Source organism: Chrysochloris asiatica, unplaced genomic scaffold (assembly GCF_000296735.1).
Source record: "Chrysochloris asiatica unplaced genomic scaffold, ChrAsi1.0 scaffold00077, whole genome shotgun sequence".
NCBI classification, from domain to species: domain Eukaryota; kingdom Metazoa; phylum Chordata; class Mammalia; order Afrosoricida; family Chrysochloridae; genus Chrysochloris; species Chrysochloris asiatica.
This window is the reverse complement of record NW_006408595.1, coordinates 3,640,429-3,660,503: the sequence shown is the minus strand read 5'-3', so window position 1 is coordinate 3,660,503 and position 20,075 is coordinate 3,640,429. Positions and strand designations below refer to the sequence as shown.

At 36.4% G+C, this 20,075-nt stretch overlaps 1 protein-coding gene across 1 annotated transcript in view; it reads right to left on the bottom strand.

The window, feature by feature from the left end:
• Window positions 1-20,075, bottom strand: part of LRRK2 (leucine-rich repeat kinase 2) — a 254,242-nt gene that overhangs the window by 24,999 nt on the left and 209,168 nt on the right. The window contains 5 exon segments of the mRNA XM_006865300.1: window positions 1,676-1,748; window positions 2,760-2,953; window positions 3,997-4,191; window positions 9,865-9,965; window positions 11,153-11,323. Coding sequence (XP_006865362.1) covers window positions 1,676-1,748; window positions 2,760-2,953; window positions 3,997-4,191; window positions 9,865-9,965; window positions 11,153-11,323 — 734 coding nt within the window.

Below are 20,075 nucleotides of genomic sequence, written 5' to 3'. Positions count from 1 at the left end.
GGAAGTTTGAATTAGAAGAAGACAGACCTAGGGGTATCATTCCTGGTATCAGATGGATCTTGGTTGAAAACAGAGTACCAGAAAGAAACTTACTTGTGCTTTATTGACTAAACAAAAGCAATCAACTATGTGAAACATAACAAACTATGGATAACATTAAAAGAATGGGTATTCCAGAACATTTAATTGTGCAATTGAGGAACCTGGACATGGACAAAGAGGCAGGTGTTTGAACAGAACAAGGGGATACTGAATGATTGGAAATTAAGAAAGTTGTGCACCAGGGTTGTATCCTTTCAATTTACTCATTTAATATGTATGCTGAGTAAATAATCTAAGAAACGACTATATGAAGAACATGGCTTTGGGATTGAGGGAAGATTCAATCTGAGATAGGCAGATGCTACATACCCTTGCTTGCTGAAAGTGAAGAGTACTTGAAATACTTACTAATGCAGATCAAAGACTATAGCCTTCAGTATAGATTGTACCTTGATTGTAAGAAGAACAGTCTTACAACTGGGTCTATACATAACCTTATGATAAATGGAGAAATGATTGAAATTGTCAAAGACTTAAAATGCTTTGATCCACTATCAGCACTCCTGGAAGTAGAAGTCAGGAAACCAAATGATATAATATATTGGGCAAATCTCTAGCATAAGGTATCTTTGTAGTGTTAAAGAGCAAAAATGTCACTTTGGGTTTAAGGTGCACCTGACCCAAGCCATGATATTTTCAATATGCATGTGAAAGTTGGAAAATGAGTAAGGAAGACTGGAGAAGAGTTGATGAATTTGAATTATGGTATTGGTGAAGAATATTGAAAGTATCATGGACTTCCAGAAAAAAAAGAAATATATGTATGTATATGTGTGTGTGTGTGTGTGTGTGTGTGTTGGAATAAGTACAACCAAAGTGCTCCTTAAAAGCAAGGATGAAGAGCCTTCATCTCTTGTACTTTGGATGAGTTGTCAGGAGAGATCAATCCCTAGAAAAGGACATCATGCTTGGAAAACTGGAGGGTCAGAGAAGAAGAGAGAGCCCAATGAGATGTGTTGACACAGTGGCAAAAACAATGGGTTCAAACATAACAAACGAGAGGATGGAGCAGGACTAAGCAGTCGTCCATCCTGTTGTGCGTAGGGTCAGAACCAACTAGACAGCGCGAAACAAAAACAACACTGACTTTTCAAAGGCCCCTGGGTACGCATAAATGCTTTGTGCTTGACTACTAACCTACAGGTTGGTCGTTTGAACCCACTTACTAGTGCTGTGTAAATGAAGCCTAGAGATCTGCTACCGTACAGACGTTAAAAAACAACAAAACCCTGTAACTCATGAGGTCACCATGAGACAGAATTAACTCAACAGCAATGGATTTATTTGATGTTTTTAGTATTCGTCTCATATATGTAAAAATTGAATTATTCCCATTCTTAATATTATATATCAGACCTCATTTGTCATTTTGACCTTAGTCCGTTGAGATAAAATATGTGATAATTATAAAGTACTTGCTGAGAATCTACTATGCACAAGTCTTTATGAAGTACAAAAAAGCAGAATTTATGCTCCAGCTCTCAAAGAGTTGTAATAATATAGGAAGGAAAAGCACACATAGAAAACAAAAGACTTCTAATTCATTTTGATATTGAATGTATTCAATATTTACCTTAACAGCTTTATCCTCAAAAATTGCTAAATTGCCATCAGCAGTCCCCACCAAAAGAAAGTTTTTTTGTTTGCTAAAAGGGAAAAATATTAAATTGTTAAAAAGAGAACATTTATTTCCACATAATTTTAACTTCAAAATTGCCAGTGGAGTTTATATCTCAAACTGATAACTGAGAAACATGGGGCATAGTTCTAAAGACTTCTGGAAATTACCCTTTCCCAAATAATACAAAGGTCAGCAGTTTGAAACTACGAGCTGTTCCACAGGAGAAAAATGAGGCTTTCTGCTCCCATAAAGATTTACAGCCTCGGAAGCCCTGTACAGGGTTGCTGTGAGTCGGAACCAACTCCACGGCACAAAACAACAACAACAACAAATAATACAGCAAGCAACTCATTACTCATATCTGAAATTCTACCATTTAGATACATTCCTTTGGAATAAAATATTTGCAACTGAAAAAGGTTAAGTTATTTTCAACTATTAACTTATGAATTAATTTATTGGATGTTTTTATTTTTTATTTTTACAGTTTGGTAGTTAATTAACTGATATGTCTAAGCCTGTCAAAAATAAGCTATTGATAGATATGTATCCAAAGAAGTGAATTTTCAAACTAGTCCTACAAATATAACTTGACACTTGGTAAGAAATACAGTCATGACTGAGGTGATTTCAGGACAGGGCTGGAGGGCCTAAAGTAATGGCTGACCTATTGTATAATTTTGTCTTAGCCAAGTCTATCCATAAAAACAAACATCATAGGGACCTCCCAGAATTCCCCCTAATATGCAGAAACCGATTGTTGTTGTTAAGTGCCGTCAAGTCAGTTCCAACCCATAAGGACCCTGTATAGGGTTTCAAGGAATGGCTGGTGAGCTTGAACCACCAACCTTGCGGTTCAAACTGATTTTGCAGTCCAACGCATTAACCCACAGCGCCACACCAGGACTCCACGCACAAACCAATAGAAAAATGTTAAAATAGAGCGCTCTTTGCTGGCACAATAACAGTATTACATACAATTAAGTCATCTAAAAGGTATTTACTTTTCCCCCAAGGGTCAAATTCAATTCTATACCTTTGCTTGGAAAAGGAATTGCAATATAAACAAGTAACAGCATCAGTCATCTTTACAAGTGTATGTCTCTTCTTCCCATCTTCCGTATTCATGACCACAACAGTGCCAGACTGTGTTCCACACACAATCCAGCTTTCCTTTTCCACAGGAAGATGCACCAAGGCCAAACACAATATCCTACTATCAGTAACTTCCTGTTAAGAAAACAAAACACACTCTAAAAGGCTTGGGGATAGTATCAGTAACTAGAACATAGGTACAATGAAAATATTCTATAAATCAATAGAATTAACTCTATTTTCTCACTCTTAATTTGTAAAAACTTACTATTTGAATTTTCAACAAAACATTAAGTAACAAACAACTTTTGCCTATCTGGAATGCATCAGAGACTGTTTAGTTTTTAAAAACTGAAAATTATTTCTCTATCAATTTTCATTTCATCAAAGGATGAGCCAATTGTTTAACCTTAAGAAGAGACAACAAAGTAAGAGTCAAAATGCTAGATTATTTCATAAGATAAAAATGTATCATATATTTGCCAGTACAGCTTTATGATCCAATATGTAGGCTTCCCACCCAGATCTCCTCTTTCAGTAAGATGCATCTATCCCATCTGTTCTTAGTGTTGATTTCTAACAGCTCAGGCTGCACCCTTCACCCTATGCTCATAAGAGCTGACTTGCTAAGAATTTACAGATGTTACACTACCCTCATACACTGCTGGACAGACTACAATCAATAAATGACTAATATGTAGGAATATTACATATTCACTTCTGGTTGGACAAGTCCAGGATGCCACCCACACTTCAGAGCTCCTGGTAGACAAAGGCTGAGGCTCAATGACCTTAAGAATCACATTTTTGCTGAAATTCTTCTCATGTCCTCTCCTGGGTCTTTTATTTTTCATAAAGTTCCTCTCTCTTAAAAATCCCTGCCTCTGACTCTGCTTCTAAAAAACCTCCTAAAATACACATATACCTGGTTTTAAAACCAGACACAGAATATTTAATCTCATGTGAATTTTCTTGTTCTAACAGGTATCTAACTTAGTAAACTACAATATCATCTCCTATTTAAGTATAATTTTATGTATATGACTCAAAATAAACAGTTAATATATGAAAATTCCACCTAAATGACTTTTAAATCAAATATATTTTATGATATTTTACAAAGTAGTCTGTTTAAAAACATATCCTATTTAAATAACATGAAGAGTGTTGGGATTTACCTCAGAAGTATATCCTTCTGTATTCAAATCAAGAATTGAGAGCTGTCCTTTGTCAGTGTGTCCACAGCCCAGCCAAATACTTGCATTCTTATTGTTATGATTGGTGGCAACCATGCATTCAACAATAACATTTTTAGGTATCAAAATATATCTCATCAGGCAGACTAACTCTGCTGAATTCAACATGTCAAAGACCTGAAAAAGTTTTTTAAAAAATAATGTAACAGCACACATAAATTTAAAACATTTTTTTTTTTAAACATCAGATTGCTTTGCAAATATAGAACTGGATGTTAAATACCAAACAAAACCTAAATTAAGCTAAGGGCCACCCATACATCATAAAGATTAATAGCTCAAACTATTTATAAAATTGCATTTGAAAAGTAATATATGTTTTAACTATGTATGATATATGCCCTTTTGTATAAATGGTGTGATTTGTTAAAAAGGAAAATAAATCCCCAAAGTAACAACTGAACAGAAGTTTCGAAGAATTGAAGCTTGCTCAATTCTATACTGCACAGCTCAGCATTAGTCATTAAGGGCCACATGAAGATGAAAATAAATAAATGTTCGGCCTAACAGTACTGTAGAGCTTGTGCCATTTGAAAGGAAAGGAAATTTCCATCTCTAGTAAAAAAAAAACAACAACTAGGAATCACCTCTATATTTTGTTTGTATATTTTCCTTCAAACAGTTAAGAAATGGAGAGTGGGAGTGAGCAAACAGAAATATAAGCTGAAGTCAGAGGGTCAGGATAGAACAGTCCCTGTGTAGTCATCTGCCTGTCATACACGAAGCTCTGAGAAACTTGCTTATTCTCTCAGTGCCTCATCTACTAAAGGTAATGATTTTACACGTTTTTCCCACTACATGCTGAGCTGTGAAGATAAAATATATATGTTGAAACGTTTTAAAGACTAACAAAAGCATCAAGATTATTACGTACTCTATAAAATAATGGTGAACTATAATTGATACTAAGGCGCTCTAGTTGCGTAGTGGTTACGAATGGGGCTGCTAACCTCAAAGTCCGCAGTTCAAAACTACCAGCTGTTCCACGGGAGAAAGATGAGGCTTTCTGCTCCTGTAAAGATTTACAGCCTCGGAAACCCTGTACAGGGTCGCTGAGTCGGAACCGACTCCAGAGCACATAACAACAACAACAACAACATAATTGATACTGAGAAGAGCAAAAATTAAATATAGTAGAAAATTGCACTGTGAGAAATAAATAATAAAATAAAAAATATAGTTAACACTGGTGATAACCTAAATTAAGAATAAGCAGACCAACTAGCAAAGATAATTATTCAGTTTAAAGTTTGATAAAGTCAATATAGATGTGCTTAGCTATTTTGACTAGAAAATTTACTTTTAATGAAATGTTTTCAGTGGATTATGATACAAAATTTAAACTTCAAAACATAAAGATGGCTCTTCTTTATATGTAACAAAATTTCAAACATTGCAAGTGTTCTGTTTCTGTTCATATGGGATAAAAGGGTATTTGAACAAACTTTCTAGATAAAAACAATTTAAAATACTTAGTAAATTATTTAGTAGAAACAAACAAACATGCAAAAAAAAAAATGTTTTACAATAATTAAACTCTTAGAACATCATGAGGAATTATCAGGCCAAAATCCTAATGAAAGACAAATGAGAGAGGTTAGTTTAAAGCTAAAGCCAGATTTGTCCTGTAGACAAATTGGTGTGTGCTTTTGGAGGCCTTTTGGAACTGTGTGGAGAGAAAAAGTCTAGGTTCTACTGAAAAGACAATGAAATAAACGTCCAGTATCCACAAAGCTAGGAGCCCCAGTGGTCATGCGGACTAAACACTATGCTACAAACACTAAGATCAAACCCACCAGCTGCACTGTGGGAGAATGATGAGGCTGTCTGCTCTTCAAAAGATTTGTTGCTTCAGAAACCCTGAAGAGCAGCTCTACTCTGTTTCACACAGGTTTTATATGAGTCAGAATCAACTAAATGGCAGTGGTTTTAGTTTTGTTTGTTGTTTTCTTTTATCGACAAAGCTGGAATCCCAAAGCACTGCATATATTTATTTAAATGCAGTCCAGAAATAAAGCTATGCACGTTCACTGACCTACAATGAAAGCTCTCTTGGGAACTGTGCAAAGACAGGAGGTGGAGCGTACATGAATCCCGAGATATTGTTAGTCGTAAGTCTTCTCCCCAAAAGATTAGCAGATCTGGCTACTTTAAAAAAATTCTCAATTCAAGAATTGAGTTTAAAACAATTTGAAGAAATAAAATCCTACAAAATATGTAAAAGACTTGTATGCAGAATTCTCTAATTTCATGGACAAATGTTTAAGAAAATTTAAATAAATGGACTGAGAACCAGCAGTCAAGAGTGTTGTTTGTGGTTGTTACATGGCGTCAAGTAGCTTCCGACCTTTAGTGATCCAAGAATAGAATGTCTTAATACCTTAAGGAAATAACCCTCTTCAAATTTTCTATAAATTCTACAAAAGTCCACACACAGCACATAGGGTTTTGTTTTAAAATAAAAATTGGCAGAGTGATTTAAAATATTCATGGAAAATGAAGTCCAAGAATACCCCAAACAATCCTATTGAAGAATAAATAAGCAGCGAGATGGGGCCATGATACAACAATAGAAATTAGGACAGTGCAATATTGACAGATAGGCAGATAAACTGACCAATAGAAAGAAAGGGAGATGGGTGTGTATATCTCTGATAAATTACAAAGTGAGCACGGCAGATCAAAGGAAAACAAGGAGGAAAGTTTCCACTGATCTGTCATGCTTACTCCATAAATAAGAGTCCTTGTGTGGTGCTGTAGGATAAGCACTATACTGCTAATCACAAAGTCAGCAGTTCAAACCAACCAGCCACTCCTCAGGAACCCTATGTAGGGTTGTTGTGAGTCAGAACTGACTCAACAGCATTTAACAACAACAACAATTTAACAAATGAAGCTGGAAAAACTTGTTACCAATATGGTAAAAATGAAAGTAAATCAAGATATAAATGCCAATGCCATATGGATTGAGATCCTAACTGTTAAAAGTAAAATTTTTGGCAAAAATTTTTGAAGAAACCATAGCAAATATTTTTATTACTCTGGGTAGAGAAGAATTTCTTAATACAAGATCCAAAAAGTATTAACCATTTTTAAAAGGATTTTAAATATTAACATTAAAAATTTTTAATTATTAATCAAAGATACTCTATAGGAAATAAAAAGGCAAGAAAAATCTGGGGAAAGAAATTTGCAACATATATAATCAACAAAGGGTTAAGATATATGAGGACTGTCTTATTCTTATTTGATTTGTAGACAAATAACCCAAGAGAAAAATGGGTAAATTAATGAACAGACATTTTACGGAAAAGGAAACATAACCAATGAACACAGAAGACATGCTCAGTTAATTTTGCTTGTTGTTTGTTGCTAAGTGATAAGTTCCAACTCGAAGCAACCCTACATAGGTTTTCCAAAGAGCAGTTGGTAGGTTAACAGTCCAGTTAGAATTGTGGTGTTGGTGAAGAATATATGGGCTCCATGTATTCTTGGAAGAAGCAAAACCAGAATTCTCTGTAGAAATGAAGATGGTGAGACTTTCTCTTGTGTATTTTGATCTTGTCATGAGGAAGGACATGCACCTGGAGAACATCATGCTTGGTAAAGTAGAGGGTTAATTAAAAGAGAAAGACCCTAAACAAGATGGATTGACACAGTAGCTACAACAATGGTCTCAAACATAGGAATGATTGTGAGGAGAGCAGAGGACCAGTCATTATAAGTCAGAAACAACTCAGTAGCACCTAACAACAGAAAAAAAAAACAAATCAAGACCACAAGACTTTACATCTATTTATATCTGGTAGCATAGTGGTTACGAATCGGGCTGCGGGCTGCAAGGTCAGCAGTTCGAAACTACCAACTGTTCCGCGGGAGAAAGATGAGGCTTTTGGCTCCCGTAAAGATTTACAGCCTCGGAAACCCTGTACAGGGTCGCTACGAGTCAGAACCAACTCCACGGCACACAACAACAACAACAACATATATATATATATATATATAAATGAAGTTTGATATTATCAAAACTTTAGAAACTGTGTAATACAGCATTTGTTGTTGTTGTTAAGTGCCATTAAGTCAGTTTTAAGACATAGTGTCCCTTTATAGGGTTTTCAAGGAGCAGTTGGTAAGTTTGAACTGCCAATCTTGCAGTTAGACATTCAGTGCTTATTCTACAGCACCACACCAGGAGTCACTCTAATATATAGGTGATGTGCATTTTAAACTGGTATAACTTCAGAAAACAATTTAGCTATTCAAATATCCCTTGTCAGTACAGTTAGAATTCCCAAGGAAATCCAAACACAATTTGTACCAGGAGACATGTTTAGCAACACTATTTATAACAGCAAAAAAGCTGGAGACAATATCAATGCCCAAAGACATGAAAATGGGTAAATACATTGTAGATCATTGAAACAGTGAAATATAAAAGCAGTGAAAATAATCAGCTGTGGTGCAGTTAAACGCTATTTAATATAGCTCTTCTAGCCATGGTCTTTGTAACTCACAGCTATCTGGGTTCATGCATATTGGGTGTATTTCCTCTTTTCCTGATAGGTCTTGTGTAAGAGAAGATGGAGGAAGATGCTGACAGGATTAAATGATTCAATTTGAATGAATGTTAATAGAGTTTACTGTGATTGTAAAAACTTGGAAATCTAATGATGGAAAGGGTCGATTTTGCCACCCTGTTTGATTTAAAAAGAAAGATCTCACTTCCAAAAAGTAAGAAGATCCAAGAGTGAAACATATATTTTGGACCCTGATATCCCTGTACATTGAACCTTCTCCACTCAGGGAAATGGCAAAAGAATTGCAGAGGAGTAGAAGCAACAGAACCACGAGGCAGAGCATGAAACAGACTGGTGGGTTTCCCCATCTGCAGAGCAAGTAAAGCTGAGTACATTCAGGCAGGAGGCTTGATTGTGGGAAAGCTAGATTTGCTGACCCAGGAAACTAGAGTCAGGTACTTTCAGACTGAGGCTTATGGCTGAATAGTGTGCCCTAGGCATTTATCAGCAGTGCTAAGAGGTCTTTGTAATACTGCCTGTGAAGGGCAGAGGCAAGGCCAAGGGGTGAAGGGTCAGAGAGAGCAGTCAATGAACATGGCTGGGAAGAGGCTATACTGACCAAAGAATTGTACCCTGAACATTCCTGATCCTGTATCTCTAATAATCCCCATAATCTTTAGTATGATGTGAACTCTGTGTGGTTATTGCAATGAATTATTGAGCCCAACTGAGAAGCAGAGAGTTGGTGTCGGATTTAGTAAAGAAAGTTAGGCTTGAACTAACGCTAAATTTTATTCTCGTCTGTGATTTTTTAAGCCAGAAGAGGTCAGATGACTATATCCCCATCCCATTCTTACACCAACAATAATCATCAACATGAAAGAACCTTACAAAATAAGGTTGGGAGGAAAATGAAAATTCTCAGAGCACTAAATGAGTATGATTCCATAAAAACAAATCATGACTACAATAAACCAAGTTTGATTGTGAAACTATCAATTGAATCAAAGCAATGATGATCACAATCATGAGAGGAGTTATTTCTATACGTAAAAGAGGATGATTCAGTTAGGAAGATTCAGTTAGGAAGAGGCATATGAGAGCTACCAGGCCTTATAATGCTCTTGCCTTATAATGTGCATGTGTGTGTGTGTGTGTGTGTGTATATATATATATATATATATATATATATATATATATATACACACACATGTATATATATACAAATATATATTTTGTAGAACATATTAATGCATTGCGACTGTCAGAATACCTGGGCAGAAGTAGGTCTTTCTTGAGGATTTTCTTTCAAACACTTTTTAATTAACGTCTCAACCCTTGGCCATGGAGCACAACCATATTCTTTAACAGGATCTAAAACATTACAAACATATTATACTAGATCATTAAAGAAAACAATATTTCTTTTATTTCTCTCAATGTATATTAAAGCCCAAATATTACAAAAGGAAAAAGTGATCCCTGTACTCTACATTTACTTATCAAAAACATAAAGCTATTTTGTGAACTTTTTTCCCACAGGAGACATTAAAAAAATAAAAACAAAAACAGAACCTTGAATTTTATGAGATAAAAAGAGATATAAATACCAATTGAATAAAACAATAGACATTTATTCCATAACTGTATTTCAAATTTGTCCATATAATAATTAGGCTTCTATGTAAATAGTTTTTAATAGGTAAACATTGCCTCCTCGCATACACACAGTCAGTTTGTGCACATTTTCTTTTTACAAGAACATGCTATCTTCCTAGATGGTACAGACTAGAGACTTGGGTACGTTCGCTGGAAAGCTAATTGGCAAAGTAAAGGAGATGACCCAGATTGTGTCTGAAATATATTCAAACAATAATACATTTCCTTTTGCTAGAATCTTCAATGTCCACCCAAAGGAGATAGCTACAGCTATATTCTCTGTACTCATTACATAGTATAAATATGTGAATATTTCTTAAATGGAAGGGAAAACAGAAAATATGTATGAGAAACAGCTAAATAAATTTAAAAGGATACTTTGTAATGGGGACTGAAATAATATTCAAGGAATGAATGAAATGCCCTAGAATTTCTTAAAAGCATGAGACACTTTTAATATGAAATTTGATCTCATTAAATTCTCATTTAACAATTTTTTTTCAATATTTAACTACTGAGTATATTATAAATAATTCAAGATTCCATTCCTGCATATAAATTATTTCACTCTAAGAAAATGAAAAAACTCTAGGCTACTGGACACATATTAACTCTTAATGTGAATTATAGGCTGTCAAATCTGGGGCTGTAAGACCAATTTGTTTTTTTGAATCATCTTCTAAGTATCATCCCAAAAATATCAGTATTGATTTGGGACTTTTTTGTGTTTTTAAGGTTAAAAGCTACCTTTTTCATGTGAATTTTATTAATGTATCTCAGGATTTAGGAATATTTCATATACCAGATAAAAAAATTTCAGGTGTGAAATAAATTAAACCTATAGCTATAATTAAATAACTTGCAAATAATGCTGATAAGATAATAGGTAAAGTAGAACTTACCAGGTAGTTTTCCTTGTATTGCCAATTCATCAAATTCATTTGGAAACTTCAAACCCTCTACTATTCTACCTCCAGTTGTCAAAATGTCATAAAGTAATAAACCAAATGAATAAACATCAGCTTGCTGATTATAAATAACATTTCCTCTGGCAACTTCAGGTGCACGAAACCCTGAAAGCAATCAGATATGTTAAAAATAACCCAACATCAGGGTCCAGAAAGAGCCATGCACCCAAGGAGGCATATACTTAGATATATACACCTAATTAAAAACGTGTTGTTGTTAAATGCTGTTGAGTCGGTTCTAACTCACAGGACTCTATGAAGGGTTTCTGATGGAGCACCTGGTAAGTTTGAATAGCTGACCTTACAGTTCAAACTGACATTGCAGTTGGTCTACTGCTTTATCCTACAGGTCAACACCAGGACATGAGTTAGAATCCAGGCCATGTCATGTATGTGATGAGACACTTTGATCAAATTACTTAATAGTCCCAGGACCATTTACTCTAAGGTCAATTTTATAATTGAATAATAAGTATAAGTTGTTGCTGTCGTGTGCCAGTGTCCAGTCTGACTCATAGCAGCCCTGTATGACTTAGTAGAACTGCACCACTGAGTTTCTAAGGCTGTAATTTTTATGGAAGCAGATTGCCAGGTCTAATTATCCATGGAACCATTGGTTCGAACAGCCAATCTTTCCATCAGACCAGCACTAAACATTGCACCACCAACATTTCAAAATATAAAAAAATGAATCCTTATAGAAAAAAACACATATGTCATTTTTCTCAACTTTAAGAATAATTCTGTCAGTGTACTATTTAAACAGACAAAGGTCAGGAGGAAAGAGATTTCTAAACTTCATCTCAAGTCACTCTCAGCTGACTGAAATTCAAATACTGTTCATGATTTCAAGAACTTATATTGCTGCCTTTTGTGCAATGGGGATAAAATATTAAAACCACAAATAAAATTTTAAAGAGCGTCTTTCAGTTGCTGGTTCATGTTTGAAATTCATGAAAGAAAACCTTTAATTCCACAATAGAGATAAACCATAATTTATGTTTAAATTCTTCAGAAAAAAAGGGTATTTTCAACATTATTCATAACAATAACAATATAAATAACAAATACCTTCTTTAGACAGCATAAGAGATGAGTATACATATGGACCTCACCATATGGAATACACAGAAATCAAACTGCCTACATCTACAGAAAGAGATGATGGAAAAGCTCCAAATTATCAGTCAAACAAGACCAGGGGCAGACTGTGGAACAGACCATCAATTGCTCATATGCAAATTCAACCTGAAACTGAAGAAAATGAAAACAAGTCCATGAGAGCCAAAATATGACCTTGAATATATTCCATCTGAATTTAGAAATCATTTGAAGAACAGATTTGATATATTAAACACTAAAGACCGAAGACCAGAAGAGTTGTGGGATGACATCAAGTACATCATATGTGAAGAAAGCAAAAAGTCATTGAGAAGACAAGAAAGAAGGAAAACGTCAAAATGGATGTCAGAAGAAACACTGAAACTTGCTTTCCAGTGTAGAGATACTAAAGCAAATAGAATAAATGAGGAGGTACAAGATCTGAAGAGAAAATATCAATGATCAGCACGAGAAGATAAAGCCAAACATTACAACAAAATGTGCAAAGATCTGGAGTCAGAAAACCAAAAAGGAAGAAAATGTTCACCATTTCTCAAACTGGGGAAACTGAAGGAAAAATTCAAGCCTTGTCTTTCATTATTGAAAGATGCTCTGGGAAAATTATTGAATGATGCTGAAAGCATCATAAGAAGATGGAAGGAATACATAGTCACTGTACCAAAAGGAAATAGTTGATATTCAACCGTTTCAAGAGGTAGCATATGATTAAGATCCAATGATACTGAAGGAGGAAATCCAAGGTGCACTGAAGGAATTGGCAAAGAACAAGGCACCAGGAATTGATGGAATAAAAATTGAAATCTTTCAAGAAAGTGATATGGCACAGGAGGCACTCACTCATCTATGCCAAGAAATTTGGAAGACAACTATCTGGCCAACTGATTGGAAGAGATCCGTATTTGTGCCAATTCCAAAGAGAGGTGACCCAACAGAATGTGGAAATCATTGCACAATCTCTTTGATATCCCATGCGAGTGGAGGCACTCAACTCATCTATGCCAAGAAATTTGGAAGACAACTATCTGGCTAACTGATTGGAAGAGATCCGTATTTGTGCCCAATCCAAAGAGAGGTGACCCAACAGAATGCGGAAATCATTGCACAATCTCTTTGATATCCCATGCGAGTAAAATTTTACTAAAGGCAATACAGAAATGGCTGCAAGCATACATTGACAGAGAACTTCCAGAGGTTCAAGCCAGATTCAGAAGAGGCCGTGGAACAAAGGATATCATTGCTGATGTCTGATGGATCTTGGCTGAAAGCAGAGAATATCAGAAAGATGTTTACCTGTGTTTTATTGACTACACAAAGGCTTTCGATTGTATGAATTATAACAAGGTATGGACAATATTGTGAAGTATGAGTATTCCTGAACACTTAAATGTGCTATTGAGGAATCTGTACATGGGTCAAGAGGCAGTTGTTCGAACAGAATATGGGGACACTGGATGGTTTAAAATTAAGAAAGGTGTGCGGCAGGGTTGTATTCTTTCACCATACTTATTCAACCTGTATGCTGAGCAATTAATCTGAGAAGCTAGGTTATATGAAGAAAAACACTGTATCAGGACTGGAGGAAGACTCATTAACAACCTACGATATGCAGATGATACAACCTTGCTTGCTAAAAGTGAGGAAGACTTAAAATATTTACTGATGAAGATCAAAGAGCACAGTCTTCAGTATGGATTGCATCTCAATGTAAAGAAAACAAAAATCCCCACCACTGGTCCAATAAACAACGTTCTTATCAATAGAGAAAAGATTGAAGTTGTCAAGGACTTCATTCTTCTTGGATCAACTATCAACAATCACGGAAGCAGCAGTCAAGAAATCAAACGATGTATTACATTAGGCAAATCTACTGCACAAGACCTTTTTAAAGTGTTGAAGAGCAAAAATGTCAGCTTGAGGACTAAGGTGCGCCAGACCCAAGCCACGGTATTTTCAATAAGCTCATATGCATGTAAAAGTTGAACAGTAAATAAGGAAGACCATAAAAGAATTGATGCTTTTGAGTTATGGTGTTGGAGGAGAATATTAAAAATATCGTGGACTGCCAAAAGAACCAACAGATCTGTGTTGGAATAAGTGCAGCCTGAGTGCTCCTTGGAGGACAAGATGGCCAAACTTTGTCTCTCATACTTCGGACATGCTGTCAGGAGGGATCAGTTGCTGGAGAAGTGGAGGTTCGAAGAAAAAGAAGAAGACCTCCAGCGAGATGGTTTGGCCAAATGATAGCATCAATGGGCTCAAGTGTGGCAACTATAGTGTGGTTGGCCCGGGATCTAGCAGTGTTTCATTCTGCTGTGCATAAGGTTGTTATGAGTTGCCACCGACTCGATGGCACCTAACCACAACAACATAAACAAACAACAACAACCACAACAACATAAACAAAAATGGTTAAATAATATATTCTATGAAGTCATTTAAAAATCATGTCATAATTTATACAAAAATAACTCAATACATAATTCTGAATAGACAGAAAGTTCAGAATTATATACTGAGTTCTTTTTATTTAAATGTCTGCATATACAGAAAGTTTCCCACTCATCTGTCAGTTTGTCTTGCTGGTGGCTTGCATAGTGCTAATTCTAGAAGCTCTGACACTGGTGTTTCAAATACCCATGGAAGACAGGTTTCAGGCTTACCCATGGAAGACAGGTTTCAGCAGAGCTTCCAGACTAAAAACAGACTAGGAAAAGGGAATAGGCAGTTCAGTTATTAGGACTTTGCCCCTGAAAATCTTATGAAGCACAAAAGAACATTATCTTATATAGTGCCAGAAGATGAGTCCCTTAGATTGGAAGGCACTCAAAATATGACTGGGGAGAGCTGCCTCCCTGAGTCAGCCTTAATGATGTGTATAGAGCAAAGCTTTCAGACCTTCATTTGCCAACGGAGCATAACTCCAAATGAAAAGAAACGACTGCTAACAGCCATTAATAATTGGAATGTGAAATGGAAGAAGTATCAATCTAAGAAAATTTAAAGTCATCAAAATGAAATGGAATACATAAAGATCAGTATCTTAAGCATTAGTGAGCCAAAATGGTTAGGAATTGGCCATTTTTAATTAGACAATCATATAGTGTAGTGGTTACGAATCGGGCTGCGAACCTTAAGGTCAGCGGTTCGAAACTACCAGCCGCTCCGCGGGGGAAAGATGAGGCTTTCTACTTCCGTAAGGATTTACACCCTCGGAAACCCTGTACAGGGTCTCTATGGGTCGGAACCGACTCGACGGCGCTTAACAATAGTGTAACATGCTGGGAATTACAATATTAAGAGGAATGGTGCTACATTCATTGTCAAAAAGAACATTAGAAAACTATTTTGAAGTACAATGCTGTCTGTGATTGCATACTATCTCTGTCTAAAATGATGACCACTTAGTAAAAGTATTATTCAAATTTACATGCCAACCACCAAAGCCAATGATGATGAAATTGAGGAATTCTACCAATTTCTTGAGTCTGAAATTAACCAAGCTTGCAATCAATAAGTACTGATAATTACTGGTCATTGCAATGCAAAGGTTGGAAACAAAGGGAAGGAGCAATAGTTCAAATATATGGCCTTCGTGATAGACATAATTTGGAGCTCACATGAGAGAATTTTGCAAAACCAACAACTTTATTGCAGATATTTCTTTCAACAACATAAATGGCAACTATAACCATGGACCTCACCAAGTGTAATACACAGGAATCAAATTGACTACATCTTTAAGACGAGAGGAGTCCTGATGTGGCGATGTGGGCTAATGTGACAGACTGCAAAGTCGTTTGAGCTGCAAGGTTGGTGGTTCAAGCTCACCAGCTGCTCCTTGGAAACCCTATCCAGGGTCGCTATGGATCGGAATCTACTCAGTGGCACTTAACAACAACAAGGTAAGAAGAGACAATGGAGAAGCTCAATATCATCAGCCAAACAAAGCCAGGAACCAACTGTGAAAAAAAAACATCAACTGCTTACATGCAAATTCAGATTGAAACTAAAGAAAATTAACAAATCCATGAGAACCAAAATACAACCTTCTGCAGTATATCCCACCTTAATTTAAAAACCATCTAAGAAATAACTTTGATGCTTTGAACACTAATGACTGGAAACCAAAGTTGTGTGACATCAAGAATATCATACAAGAAGAAATCAAAAGGTCATTAAAAAGACAGAAAAGACCAAGTGGATGTCAGAGGAAATTCTGAAAACAGGCTCTTGAATATAGAGTAGCTAAAAGGAATGGAAGAAATGAAGAAATAAAAGAGATGAATGAAACATTTCAAAGGGGAGCTCGAAAAGACAAAGTGTTAAATGAGATTTACAAAGCCTTGCAATTAGATAATCAAAAGGGAAACATGCTAAGTGTTTCTCAAGCTAAAAGACTTGAAGGGAAAAAACCATGCCTCTGATCACAATATTAAAAGATTCTATGGAGTTCTGGTGTGGCACTGTGGATTAATGTGCTGCATTGTAAAGTCATTTGAACCACAAGGTGAGTGGTTCAAGCTCACCAGCTGCTCTTTGGAAACCCTACACAGGGTTGCTATGGGTCTGAATCGACTTGATGGCACTTAACAACAACAAAAACAAAATATTAAATGATTCAGGAAACATCAAAAGAAGATGGAAGGATTATAAATAGTCATTGTACCAAAAAGAATGTGACAGAAATGACATTTTATCAGGTCTGGGCCTTTTCTTAAGAGAACTAACAACTTCTGCTTCCTTCATCTCAGAAATTAACCATAGTGTAAGATGTCCGATTCCTCAAAGACCATCATGCTGTGAAGACACTCCAAGTGGCTATATGAGAGGCCATGCAGAAAAACATTTAAGACACAATAAGTGCAAGTGTTGCCTTCTTTGACTTTCCAGCTCCGCTTAGAGGTTTTTCAGCCTAGTGAACGACCCTAGCCAAAACTAGGTGGAACTGAGCCACTCAGCTGAGCCATGTCAACCCTCAGAATTATGAGAGCGAACTGTTGATGTTTTACAACTTTAAATTTAGGGTGGCTTGTTACATAGTAATGTTGTTGTTGTTAATTGCTGTTGAGCCAATTCCGGCCATAGTGACCCTGTAAAGCGTTTCCGAGGAGCAGCTGGTGGGTTTGAACTACTGTCCTGTGGTTTGCAGTCCAGTGCTGATCCTACACTGAAACACCAGGAGTCCGGTTACATAGCAATAAAACACATAAATTTATCTTAAGGGCATCACCTTTAAAAGACCTCCTAACGTTCCTTTGGTCAAATCTGCTGCCTTAAAATCTCCTTTAGGCAAATCAGAAGAAGTACAGCCAGAATGTCGCTTAGAAGGAAGAATGGCGAGATTTTGTCTCATGTACTTTGAACACATTATCAGGAGGAACCAGTCTCTGAAAAGGGCATTGTGCTTCGACAAGTAAGGTGTCAGCAAAAAAAAGTGGAAGAGCCCTGATGAGATGGAGTGACACAATGGGAACAGCCATAACTATTATGAAGATGGTGGAGGACCACGCAGTTCTGCTGTGCATAGGTTCACTATGACATAGAGCTGACTAGGAGGCATCTAACAACAACAGACATTTGTGAATAAAAATCTACTGAATTAATTTGCTTTGTTGTGATAATGGTATTGTGGTTGCATAAAAGAACATCCTTGTCTAAGGAAATATGCCAATATGTTTGAGATGAAATACCATTATGCCATCAACTCAAAAAAAAACTTGAAATTCATATACAAAGAGCAAGAATAAGAGAAAGAGAGGACTTGTGGCAATATCACTATATGATGTCTGTTGTTGTTAAGTGCCCTTGAGTCGATTCCAACTCATAGTGACCCCATACAGGATTTCTAACGCTTTAAATCTGTTGTTGTTGTTAAGTGCTGTCGAGTCGATTCTGACCCATAGAGACCCTGTATAGGGTTTCCAAGGAGCAGTTGGTGACCTTGAACTACTGACCTTGCAGTTCAAATGGCTTTGCAGTCTGGCACATTAACCCCCAGCGCCACACTAGGGCTTCTTAAATCTTCTATAGAGAGTAAGTCTTATCATTCTCCCACGGAGTGGCTGGTGGACTCGGACCACGGATCTTGTGGTTCACAGTCCAGTCAGTGTTTGTCATACGAAGCCACCACATTCCCTATATAATGGGTACATAGTTGCATATTATAGTATATTTTAAACTTTTCAATAGATTTAAATATTTTGAAAATAAAGTTTCAGTGGAAAGATGCATAATTACAGACTAGAAATAAATACATCTCAATTTAATGATGGTCATTTTCATATGTTAAAATTATGTGAATTTTTTTGTTTTTTGAACTTCTAAATTTTGTGGACTAAGCATATAGTATGGCTGCTATGGTGAGATAAAAAGAGTTCTGGTAGCATAGTGGTTACGAATTGGGCTGTGAACCTCAAGGTCAGTAGTTCGAAACTACCAGCTGTTCCATGGGAGAAAGATGAGCTTTCTGCTCCCATAAAGATTTATAGCCTTGGAAACCCTGTACAGGGTCGCTATGAGTCAGAACCGACTCCATGGCACATAACGACAATAACAACATATGAGATAATACAATCCTGGTACATATACATACCTTTCCTGATTTTAAACCATTCAGTGTCCTCTTGTTCTGTTCAAAGGCTGGAGGAGAATTCTGAAAGTACCATGAAATGCCAGAAGAACAAACAAATTTGTGTTGGAAGAAGTAAAGTCAGAATGCTCCTTAGAATCCATAATGACCAGAAATATTGTCAGGAGGAACCAATTCCTGGAGAAGGACATCATGTTTGGTAAGGTGGAGGGTTAGCAAAAAAGTGGAAGACCTCCAACGAGGTGGTTTGGCACAGTGCCAGTAGCAGTGAGTTCAAGCATGAACAATGGCGAGGATGGTACAGGACAGGATAGTGCTACGTTCTGTTGTGCACAGGGTTGCTCTGAGTCAGAAGCGATGTCATGGCAACTAGCAACAACAAATGACGCTGTGGGCTAATGTGTCAGACTGCAAAGTCGTTTCAACTGCAAGGTTGGTGGTTCAAACTCACCAGTCGCTCCTTGGAAACCCTACACAGGGTTGCTATGGGTCAGAATGGACTCCATGGCACTTAACAACAACAACATTGTTGCTATAATTTAAATGTCCAACCTGGAATATATAACAATATGAATTCCTCTCTTTCAAAGAGTAAAGGACTGAATCTTGAAATAATTCAATTTGACAGTGAGAGTATTAGCAAAAGATGACAATTAGTGTCCCTTCCCCAGCTGGAAAGACATGAAGAATTGAGAATACAAATGTCAAATCTGAGGACAATAAGATTTACTCTACTTGTTTTCAACATTCCTTTGTTGTTCATATTTTGCCACATTTGTATGTTTTTACACACAGACAGTGTTACCCCATTTTCCCACATTCGTTTATGCATCTATCAAAGTTTATTTTACTGAACCATTTGGAATTAGGTTAAAACAAGCAAGCAGATGCCATCGAGTCACCTGACTCATTGTGAGCTTACGTGTGGCACCATTTGTGGCAGAGCAGAACTGTGCTCCATAGAGTTTTGAATGAATGTATTTTTTTTAATGTTTTATTGTGATTTATATGATAGTTACATGGGAGAACTTTAGTTTTACATTCATTCCATCGTATATCATCTCACTGCCATGGTTCCAATCCCCTCCATGCATCATCAGCCACCCAAAGGGTATATCCCAGAAACCCGCCCCCTACACTTCCTAC